Source organism: Stenella coeruleoalba (genome assembly GCF_951394435.1).
Source record: "Stenella coeruleoalba genome assembly, chromosome: 2".
Classification (NCBI taxonomy): Eukaryota; Metazoa; Chordata; class Mammalia; order Artiodactyla; family Delphinidae; genus Stenella; species Stenella coeruleoalba.
The window spans coordinates 130,706,024-130,718,290 of record NC_137147.1 but is presented as its reverse complement, the minus strand read 5'-3'; the positions used below and the strand labels follow the sequence as shown (position 1 = coordinate 130,718,290).

Below are 12,267 nucleotides of genomic sequence, written 5' to 3'. Positions count from 1 at the left end.
GGTTTTCTTGTTTAGCTCACAATCTCCTTGCAGGTTATACTATTTCAGTAAGGTCTCACTACTGTCATTTCTTACCATGCACCTTTTTTTTTTTTTTTTTTACTGTTTTTCAAGAGTCTAAGGACCATGCCCTCATTGTAGATGGCCTCAGTTATTTATTTTGCATAATTCTAAATTATTATACTATGAGAAATTATGCCTCATCACACAGCCATTGTTAATGAACCTTTAGAACGGGGTTTCTCAGCCTTAGCACTAGTAACATTTTGGGCCAGATAATTCTGTGTTGAGGGCGGATGGGGTCTGTCCTGTACGTTGTAGGATCTTTAGCAGCACCCTGGCCCCTACCCACTAGATGCCAATAACATACCCCCCCATCCCTTGCCAGGTGTGACGATCCCCTCAGGGGCAAAACTGCCCCTTTGAGAACCACTGCTTTAGACAAATTATTAAGGAGAGAGTATCCCGAGTATCCCATACTCCACTTCTGAATCTGAATAACCACTGGCAAGAGATGATGATACACAGAGACCATTTTAATCTTCTCATTAGTCATTATGATGTTTTTCCTATGCAAAAATAAAACTGACAAAATTGCAGCCCACTGTGACTCATGTTTCAGTAAGCCAAAAGAAGATTTCTATAAAATGTATTTACATGTAAAATTTTAAAGTAATAGTAATGGAGACATAATAAGAGGGATCGGGGATATATACATGCTATGACAGCCAACTGGCAATTTAAACTCATCTAATGAGGAGACTTTCACTCACTAAATAGCATTAAACACCTGCCTAAAATAAAAGGCAAATTAGACAGGATCCCTTCTGCCTTCTAAGGAGTGTTGAATTGAACTTAGATCTGTTACTATAAATAAATAAGGCAGTTGTTCTCTCAAGAGCTGAGTTCGAAATCGAATACAAGATTTCTGTCAGTATTTTCTTCCTGGTCATAGCTGAGTCAGGGACATTAAAGATGAAAATTTATTTTTTCTGTTTTTGTTGGTTTGAATTTTATTTTATTAATTTTTTTATACAGCAGGTTCTTATTAGTCATCAATTTTATACACATCAGTGTATATATGTCAATCCCAATTGCCCAATTCATCCCACCACCACCACCACCACCACCCCCCCACTCCTTTCCCCCGCTGGTGTCCATACGTTTGTTCTCTACATCTGTGTCTTAATTTCTGCCCTGCAAACCGGTTCATATGTACCATTTTTCTAGGTTCCACATATATGCGTTAATACGCGATATCTGTTTTTCTCTTTCTGACTTACTTCACTCTGTATGACAGTAGAGATGAAATTTTAACTTGTCTACCAGTGATACATGATACTGTATTGAATAAGTAAGTAGTAATAGGCTAAGACCAGATTATGTCTAAAGGCCCTTGCAACACTAATATTCTAGTACTGTAACTGTTGGAATGAAAGAGATAAAATTGAAACATCACAGGTATGTAACAATGTGCTTATACATAATTACAATACCACCTTTAATTTTAGAAGATGGTTTTCTCACAGAACAATTTAGTAGTATCCACAGACGTGTTCTTAAAATGGGATTCACTTAGTTGTCATGGACACTTCCAAGATCAAAGATAAAAAGATGCTACCAGAATTTATATAGAAGGTGGTTCTATTAATTGTGGGAAAAAGTGGACAAAAGGATTGAAATGAATGTTAAGGATATGCTACTGCATGTCGACACGAGTTATCTGTTGTATGATTTCACAATGGAAGGTAGGCTGTAAAAATAGTTAATAATTATTCAGTTTACGCATCTACAAAATAAAGTAAGCCTTAAAGGAGTTCCCAGTTCCCATTTTTCATTTTTTAAAAATGTTCCTTATAGAAAAGTAGCATCACATTCGATCATTATCATACCAAGTAGTCAGCTTATTTACTACAGCAATATATTATACTTAAGATTAGCTCTTACCCAATGAATACAGGACAGAGAGAATTTTTAAATGTGTACCTTTACTAAATGAAATCAGTCTTCAAATACAACAGGAATTTCCCAGCACAGTCAAAAGATGAACTTAACTGTTGATTACAAAGCAGAATTAATTGACAGGATACAAACATTAGATTTTTACTAGTACAGTTTAGATAATATTTTGGGCTGCTATTTTTAAAAGATCAAATGTTATTCAGCCAGTTATTACTTCAGTCATGCAGGTAGATGTTCTAATGGGCAGTCTATTGAGATAAACTGATGTTAGTGTCTGTTAATCTGTTGAAGCTTGCATCAAATTTTAAACACAATTTACATTTTCATAATTTTATAGGTGCCATAAGAATTATGTGCCTTTTAACTAAATTCCTACTACAGCCCCTAGGGAAGTGTCACTTATTTGCGTTTCCAATATGAATTGGTACTATTATATTTGCCCATTTATAGATAACTGGAACAAAAAGCCCAAGAGATCCAACAATTGAAACCAGAAGAAAAGTCCACAGAAACATCCGATCAAGAACCTGGGCTATGAATTTCCAATCTTCAACAACCTGTATCAAAAAACAAAAAACCCATGTTAAATAATTAAGACACAAAATTCGTAAATTTACACATCGACTTGTAATATAAGTGGGTTATTCTGATAGAATTTTAATAAAATATAGTACTTAGATATTTTAAAATAAACTTTAAAACATCTTTTTAATTCTTACTATATACAGTTATCTTTATTACTTGTTCGGCCCAGTATTGTTTACTTCTTTTAATTTTTGAAGATAATCCAGCCTGAAGTTAATTTCATGACAAATTAAAAGTTGGTTCAGAATAATATGTGTTCAACAGCTGTTAATCTTCTTCCTCACCCCACCTGCTTTACTTTCCTAGGATTTCCTAGGGACCATTTGAACCTAAGCTCATGAGTTCAGAGCTTCTGGTGAGCTCATTCCCTCCCTGTTTTCGCAGCCCAAGCAGGGAGCTGGCTCAGCAGGTGTGAGTGACCTCAAGGGAAGGGCAGGCTGAGACCAGGCCCCAAGCACCAGAGGTTCCCTCCCACCAGGCCACTTCCTTGACCACGAGCTTCCCTAGCCCCTTTTCTCTATGAAGCACCGGGTCTTCTACAGGAACTGTGCCCCAAGTTTCACGATAATGTAGAATTTAATGGATTATAAACACCCTACTGCTTCTCTACTTATAAGTTTTTCCCCTGTAAATAAACCCCATTTACTGGCCCTCTTGGAAGGAGCTCGGATCATTTTGCACAACACTTTGCAGACAGTCATTAAATCCCATCTCAATCCATATCATTATCTAATATCTGTATTTTAAAAAATTTATTTATTTATTTTTGGCTGCGTTGTGTCTTCGTTGCTGCGCACTGGCTTTCTCTAATTGCAGCGAGCGGGGGCCACTCTTCGTTGTGGTGCGTGGGCTTCTCATTGTGGTGGCTTCTCTTGTTGTGGAGCATGGGCTCTAGGCACGCGGGCTTCAGTAGTTGTGGCTCATGGGCTCTAGAGCACAGGCTCAGTAGTTGTGGCGCACAGGCTTAGTTGCTCCACGGCATGTGGGATCTTCCTGGACCAGGGCTCGAACCTGTGTCCCCTGCATTGACAGGCAGATTCTTAACCACTGCACCACCAGGGAAGGGAAGCCCCTAATATCTGTATTTTTTAAGACTCCATTGATAGCTTCACCTTATAAACTAATTATACTTACACCAAATAGAAACTTTATGATCCACAAGCATTAAAAGTTTATTAGATTAAAACAACATTGTAAATCAACTACAATAAAATTTTTTAAAAAGTTTATTAGAAACATATGTCAAATGTCCCTTTGGGGGGAGGGCTGTTATTTTACCGGATTCATTCCACCTGCTTACCACGCCTGCTAGAAATTTTTCCATTTAAAAAGGCTTTAGAGATTAGAATTCATATACATTTTTTATTCTAGGTACTATTTTATTATTTTTTGATTATATTAGTTTCAGGTGTACAACATAGTGATTCTAAATTTTTATAGATTATACTCCATTTAAGTTATTATAAAATATTGGCTGTATTCCCTGTGCTGTACAATATATCTTGATAGCTTTTTTATATATAGTAGTTTGTACCTCTTAGTCCCCTGCCCCTACCTTTCCCCCCTCTTTCCTTTCACCACTGGTAACCACTAGTTTGTTCTCTATATCTGTGAGAGAATTCATATAATTTTAATGCGACTATTCAAAGTAAATTCAATTATGAAAATAGTACTATAGTCGTAGCTTTAAAAATATTACACAGGGCTTCCCTGGTGGCGCAGTGGTTAAGAATCCGCCTGCCAATGCAGGGGACGCGGGTTCGAGCCCTGGTCTGGGAGGATCCCACATGCCTCGGAGCAACTAAGCCCGTGAGCCACAGCTACTGAGTCCGCATGCTACAACTACTGAAGCCTATGCGCCTAGAGCCTGTGCTCTGCAACAAGAGAAGCCACCACAATGAGAAGCCAGTGCACCGCAACGAAGAGTAGCCCCTGCTTGCTGCAACTAGAGAAAGCCATGCGCAGCAACAAAGATGCAACGCAGCCAAAAATAAATAATTTTTAAAAATTACACAACAGAAATAAAGAATAGCGACAAGACTGAAATATTACACGTTTTGAAAGAAAACTCCAGTTCAATATGATCACATTAATAAAATGTATTCATAGTTCAATTCTTGCATTTTAAATATTAACCTTAAATAAGGAGCCAGTGAGTTATTTTTCTATAATAAAGTTTTGAGCAAATTTTTGTTTTTAAGCAAATTAAGCATATTATTAAGTACTACACTAAGCTTCACTTGTACACGTTGATGTATAATATATAACACCTGAGAATACCTTACTGCTTTTGATTTCGCTAACATTCTTATAAGTGAACAACAAAAAGATTTATTCTAGAAAAATATCTTGGCTGTATTTATAAAGGCTCCATTAGACTCATTCTTTAAAAAATGAAATCACTTTTGATAAACTATAATGCAGTTGTGCCTGCAGATTACTATAGAATCCAGAAACAAAGTTACTGAAGATCAAATTAAAACAGTTAATCATGTCAGAGCCAAAAACCAAACGGCAGGATTACTATGCCTTAGAATAACAGAACAGTCAGCATAACACGAAGTGTTTTCAAAAGTCATCCAAGATGCTGATGGGGGAAAAGGAGACGTGAGATTTGTGTACATGCCACATTTTGCAGATGTTTTAACCAAAATTTTAGTAAAGATCTTTCACAGAACAGTGTGTCAACATCTCTGGCCCTCAATCTATACTTAGTCTTAAGGGTCATGCTGTTTGCCCGACTTAGAATTAAAACAGATCTGCATTTGTAAATATACGCGGTCACAGACCTCACGGACATCATTCTCCTTCATGACGTGTCTTGTGATGTAGCGAATGGAATCAAGTGCAGCTTCCAGTGTGTTTCTAGATTTTGGTCCACGGCTGCTCTCAGTTTCCTCCTTCTGACTGAAGCACCTATCTACATGACTTCGCATGCAAAGCAGTGTTGGAAGCTTCTGAAGAAATATCTTGCGGACCCACGGAGCCATAGCGTTATGTGTTGAGGAAGAACGGTGATGGATGTTGATAGCAAAGACAGTGACCATGATGGATAGTGTCACAAAGATCATGGTAAACACCAGGTATTCTCCAATTAGAGGTATGACTTTGGAAGATGAGGGTATGATCTCTTCAATAACAAGAAGGAAGACAGTCAGAGACACGAGTACTGAAGTGCAGAGACAAATCTTTTCACCTTCATTTGAAGGAAGATAGAAGACAAGTATGGTTAAAAACGAGAGCCCAATACAGGGTATAATAAGGAACAAGGTATAAAAGAGAGGCAGACGCTTAATTACAAATGAGTAAGTGATGTAAGGATACCAGCAACAGCTGTCGGTTCTGTTTCCTTTGCTTCCTGTTGCGCTCACAATTTCCCATTCTCCATTATCAAAAAAATCTCTCTTGTCAACATCTTGATCCTCCAAAATTATATCAACCTGTGATCCATCGTAAGTCCAAGAACCAAATTTCATGGAACAGTTTTGGAGATCAAACGGGAAAAATGTGACATCAATGGTACAGGAACTTTTGTAGTTTGCCGGTGGAGTCCAGGTAACAGTGCCATCGTACCTGACGACAGTTTTCGTACTGGCCCCTTCAAAACGTCCATCTGCACTGAAATACACACATGCACAGTAACAATGCAGAGATTAAACAACCTGGGCGTGCGTTTTACAAGCCTAATATAAAAGAAAACCTATACCATAGCGCGAAATACTTTTTAAATTATTACACTTGGGATATACCTGCTCCACGTAGGGGACTCTAGTTTAAAGACACTGCCCTTAAATATCTAACTCCATTGAAACTAAACCCCTATGTCCATGTCTACTCCAGGACTGACAGATCTATATTCACAGAATCCTGAGATTCAAGTGGTTGAAATGATTTCACTTTGATTACACACAAAATGTAATTAGGCTAATTTATAACAATGGATGTGCACAGAGCCAGAACCTGAATCCACATTCCTAGACGTCCCCTTCTCCCCTCAGTGTTCTTCTCCCTCCATGACAGATACTGGACGCTTCCTACACTGACAGGGAAAGAACAATAGCCCCAAACTGGGCACAGCCCTGGAAAACAGCCGTCCCTCTCCAACTCTGCCATCGTGTGAACTCACGCACTGGAGAAGTCTAGCAGGAAACATCACCACCAACATGAGCTATCTTCGAAATATTGCTCTCTATCTTAAAATTCGTGTGACTTTTGCACACTCCTATGTGATATATCCATGTTAAATATCCAAATGTTTGCAATGACTTAGAGTAAGATGATGCTCCAGGAAGCTGCATCATGCTTTGTTCACTCCTTCCATGTTGAGAAGCATGGAGGTAAAGGTTTGAAAAGTGAAAGGTATTTTTTGCTTAGCATTTGCTCTGTCCTCATGTCAACGCCTTCTTGCAAACAAGACAAAGTGCACTAGGATAAGCACAAATTCCCAGAAATGTCCTGGAGTGGTTGGTCCTAGAAAAAAATGAAACTGGCACCCAGAAGTATCCTCTCCCCTAAGTTAAAAACCATCCTCAAAACACACTTAGGTAGAATACCTACAAATATGAGTTAATAGTTAATCCAACATTCCTCATTCTGGGAGATTCTTATACAGTATTTAAAGCAAAATTAGAAGGATGCATATTTAAACATAAAGCATGACCTTAACTATTTTTACCAAAAAATTACCCTACATAATTACCTTAACTATTTTTACCAAAAAATTACCAAAAAATCTGGAAGGCAGTCTGCCAAATATGTAGTCTAGAAAATAAGAGTGTAAATGGGGATGTCAGGCTACTCCCCACGCACCACGTGTGAGCTGTGTGATCCTGGACAAGTGTAACTATCTTCGGCCTCCATTTTCTCATCTGTCAAATAGATGTGATCGTACCTAGTTCATAAGGTTATCTTGAGAACTGAATGAATAAAGATAAGGCACTGAGCGTCATGCCAGGCACAGAGTAAGCCCACCATGCGTATAAGTTTATAACAGTGGTTGCCACCAAGAGATGGTAATAACGGGATTGATTATATTCCCCCCAACTTCCTTATGCCTTTTTGGACTTCCCAAATGTTTTACAAATTTTTGAAATCCAAGAACACTTACGATCAGAAAACAATATACCAAAAAAGGGAGAGGATCCACAGAACCTATCTGTAGGTTCATGAAATGAGAGAACACGAGATGAAGTCCTCTGACTTTATAGCTAAACAATTTTCAAAAGGAAGAAAAAATTACTAGTGCCTAATAGTAATACAGTTGTTTTCTTTTGAAAACAAAAAATGGTATTCTGGATATAACTTACTTATCAAACAAAACAATGTCTGGAGTCCAGAGAGAGTCTGAAGGGACTCGTATAACTTTTATTCCACTGTAGTCATCAGGGTTCCATCTCAATTTTACATCTATCCATTCCTTTAAAACAAAGAAACCTGACTCAATTTCAATAAAATTAACAGTCAAAAACACTGAAAGCTATACTCTCTTTGCCAAATCCAGACATTTCAGACACGAAGTCACCTCTACTCCCAATAAAGAAAACTCACCTCCACGTCCTTCTTATGGGCACTGGAGGATATAGCCCTGTCCCCTCATGTGGTGGCTCTAGCCATGGTCCTCAGGAGACACAGGCGAGGACCAGAGCTGCGTACATTCATGGATCTGCTCAACACCTCTTCTCCCACCAGCTGACCATGCCCAGGAGCTGCAGCCATGGGCACCTAAAGTCCAAGTTCAAGGGAAACATTCTCTTTTCTAGCTGTCTTGTCAATGACTGGCTGGACTGGTCCATGCAAAGAGCAGTTGGATTTATTACACATTCCACATAGTTAAACACCTTGTCCCACCTCCACACAGTAACAATTCTGTGATCACGTCAAGACTTGCACCCCGGGCTTCCCTGGTGGCGCAGTGGTTGAGAGTCCGCCTGCCGATGCAGGGGACACGGGTTCGTGCCCCGGTCCGGGAAGATCCCATATGCCACGGAGCGGCTGGGCCCGTGGGCCATGGCCACTGAGCCTGCGCGTCCGGAGCCTGTGCTCCGCAACGGGAGAGGCCACAACAGTGAGAGGCCCGCGTACCGCAAAAAAAAAAGACTTGCACCCCAAGGAAAGCACACATGTCTTTCAGGAATTGGGGGTTAGGAAACTGGCAGTAGGTATTAAAAATCAGCAATTATAAAGAACAAAGGGAAGCACTCAACAGCAGTTGGGGACATCTGGCCCAGAAAGAAAAGAAGTCCTTTATATAAGAGAGACTATGAACATAAAAATAAATCATTACATTCTTGCCTGTTCCCATCTCACTGAAGAGTAAAAGCCAAAATCCTACAGTGGCCTAGAAGCCACTACTCATAACCTATGCTAGGAACACCCATCGGCCTCCTGTTGCTTCACTGACCTCATCTCCTACACCCGTCCCATGGCCACTCACCTCCAGCCAGCTGGCTTCTTTGCTGCTCCCTGAACACGCCAGGCACCCTCCAGCCTCAGGACCTTTGCACGTTTGTGCCCCCTCTGCTTGGAACAGTCCTCCTCCAGATACTCACATAGCTTGCTTCTCCCCCTCCTTCAAGTCTTTGTTCAAATATTACCTTCTCAGTGGTACTTCCCCTGCCCATCCTATTTAAAAGTACAGTCCCCAACCCTCCCTATCTGCTCTCCCGGTGTATTTTTCTCCAAGCTTGTCAGCTTGAAAGGTACTATACAACTTCCTATTTATTCCCCCCATTGGAATGAAGTTCATTGAGGGCCTAGACTTTTGTCTGTTTTGTTCACTGCTGTTTCCCCAGTGCCCAGAACAGTGCCTGGCATCTAGCGGGCACTCAAATAATATTAACTGAATGAATACAAGACTCCATCTACCTCATCCTTCTGCCTCCTGCCAACCCACCAAGACCAGATACTCATGCTACAAACCCTATAATAACAGTGGCACCAGTCAACAGTTGGGTGGCCCCTTGAATTTTATACATACCTGCTTCAACCAGACATTGGTTGTCATTAACTGATTTTTCTCATCCTATGAAATAAAAATTTAAATAAGTCTGATTATTTCAATTATGGAAACAATAATTCTTTAAATAAGAATTTTCTCAGTTTTATATAAACACTCCTCTATATATAGTACCTACGTTCTGTTCATCAATCTGGTTCTCTAGAAAAGCAGGATATTTTTACCATCCTAATTTCACATTACTCCTTCCAACATACTCTGTATTTCAGATAAGCTGCCCGAAAGGACACCATTGGCATTTTTAGATTTAATATTAATAGTCTCGGCTACTACATTTCCTCAAATCTAAGATGCAATCTAAGAATCACAACATTATTTTATGTACTTAGCACTGAGAAAGAAAAAGGGTGATAATGACTTGTAAGTTGTCATTAATTATAAGACATCTTGACTTCAGAAGTGCTAAAATGTGGAAAAATGTGCATCTTACAATCAGTGAGATACAATGTGTGCATTCTTGAGGGACTATAACTTGTCATTTGCTTCTGCTGAGGCACATATTTGAATCTCTCCATGGAGCTGTTACGTAGAAAAAAATATGGATGTCAGAGCCTTGAATGGCAACTTCATAAAGCTTTTACATCCTACTTTTCTAGAGGACCAGGGGTCCTTGCTACTTACACCTTCCTGCTGTCTTACCTTCACTTACGCCAGTTCTTCACTGAATTTTCAAGGCCTAATTAAAGTGATAACTCTTTCATTAAGTTTTACTGAAATATCATGAAGCCAACTGAACCAGTAAAAGATCACCATGATCATCAACCACAAACAGACCCTGTGTAGGATACAATGCTCAGAGCACACAGACACACAGAAGCACGAGGCAATCCCTACAGTTGGGTAGAGAGGATGGGATATAAATAGCTTAGGTGACTGGAGTGTTTCCATTCCCTATCCCATCCGAACAACAGGTGAATGACCTAGGAGAAAGGAGGAGGCCAGAAGGAAGCACATCCCTAGGGACAAAGACAGCTGTTAGGTCCCTACATGGAAAGAATGGGTCCTAGGAAATACAGCATGGCCATCCCTCTGACACTGTGTCTTCCAATGAGCAATTTTCCTTGATTAAAACACTAGAGCTGGAAAGGACCTAGAGATTTTATCTACTGTAATCCCTTCATTTTGCAAATATGAAAACTGGCCCAGTGAGGCAACTTGCTTAAAATCACACCACCAATTAGTGGTAAAACCGATTCTAAAACTCAAAACTCCTAAATTTAAACGCTACACCACCAGCTCTACCGTCCACCCCAAAGTCACACACCATCCAGAATAACTGCTGAGCCCTGTATTAGAATATGCCTTTCAGACAAAAGTTCTAACCAGAGGCATTAAAAATTAGGAAAGTTCTGGTAAACATATTACCTGTGATGCTGCATGGCAGTAGGTCGTCTTTGAGAATCTAATGAAAATTATAGACCTTTTCACCAGAAAAATGTGAACACACATAGATTTTGCTCTGTGAGCTAGGACCTAGTCCATACTTAGTATCTTTAATAGTAACATAGATAAAAGAAAAACCCATAAGTTCACAACGGGCCCCAAAGATGTGGGTTAGCCATGGCCTTAGGGGGATACAGCCTCTTTTAACCTCAAGTATCTCTTGAGCATCTATCACGTGTTCAACACAGTGGAGGATGCAACAAAAACCAAACGGAGGGACTTCCCTGGTGGCACAGTGGTTAAGAATCCACCTGCCAATGCAGGGGACACAGGTTCGAGCCCTGGTCCGGGAAGATCCCACATGCCGCGGAGCAACTAAGCCCGTGCGCCACAACTACTGAGCCTGCACTCTAGAGCCCATGAGCCACAACTACCGAAGCCTGCGCTCTGCAACAAGAAGCCACCACAATGAGAAGCCCGTGCACCACAATGAAGAGCAGCCCCCTCTCGCCGCAACTAGAAAAAGCCTGTGTGCAGCAACAAAGACCCAACGCAGCCAAAAATAAATAAATTAATTAATTGATTAATTTTTTAAAAAAAAACCAAACTGAGTGAAGACAAATGTATGATGACACTCAGGAGGAAACCACAGATAAAGAAATGTTAACTACTCATAAGCATGGCAGGAAAGTTTTAGGGGTAATAGGGTTTTTTTTAACCTGACCATAAAAATAAAACAAGCAAGCCAACACTGATATTTTAAAAAGACAGAGCGAGAACACGTAGGAAGTAAGATAGGAATCTGAGGAAACTTCAAGGAAGAGCCACTAAACATGATCACAAGGTTGCGGGGCAAAGACCTTAGCGATTAAAAGGAACATAAACCCACTGAGAAGCAATTCAGTGAAGCTTCTATCAATGTCCAGGGCCCTTGACCCTCATCTTCCTTGACTCTAGTCCTCCTCCCCTCTAATTGTCACCGGCCGTATATTTTCTGGGCTCTTCTCTCAAGAAGCAACCCTTCCTCAACGTCTCTGCTTGGTTAACCCTTGCTTCTACCACTTTCTATGAATGTTCTTCAAGGATCAGGCTCCTGCTCTCTCTGCTTTAAAACTGCATCAATTCAAAGTTTTCAACAATCACCCCCAGGCCAGCAATTCCAAACTGACATCCTCAGCCTCTTCTCTCACCTCGGAGCCAGTCTTGACCTTCCAAGGTCCTCAGTGAACATTTTCTTTTGAATGGACCACAATGACCTCATACCAAAAGCAAACCCATCGTCTTCTCTGCCCTGCCCCCATAACAACCAATTTTCTCTTTCA

The 12,267-nt window shown here is 40.1% G+C and overlaps 1 protein-coding gene across 1 annotated transcript in view; it reads right to left on the bottom strand.

The window, feature by feature from the left end:
- Positions 1-2,347: 2,347 nt before the first annotated feature.
- CHRNA5 (cholinergic receptor nicotinic alpha 5 subunit) overlaps positions 2,348-12,267 on the bottom strand; it is a 60,240-nt gene continuing 50,320 nt past the window's right edge. The window contains exons 3-6 of the mRNA XM_079915155.1: positions 9,524-9,568; positions 7,854-7,963; positions 5,337-6,165; positions 2,348-2,519 (exon numbers count right to left, since the gene is read on the bottom strand). Coding sequence (XP_079771281.1) covers positions 2,358-2,519; positions 5,337-6,165; positions 7,854-7,963; positions 9,524-9,568 — 1,146 coding nt within the window. The 3' untranslated portion in view covers positions 2,348-2,357. The remainder of the gene's footprint in view (positions 2,520-5,336; positions 6,166-7,853; positions 7,964-9,523; positions 9,569-12,267) is intronic.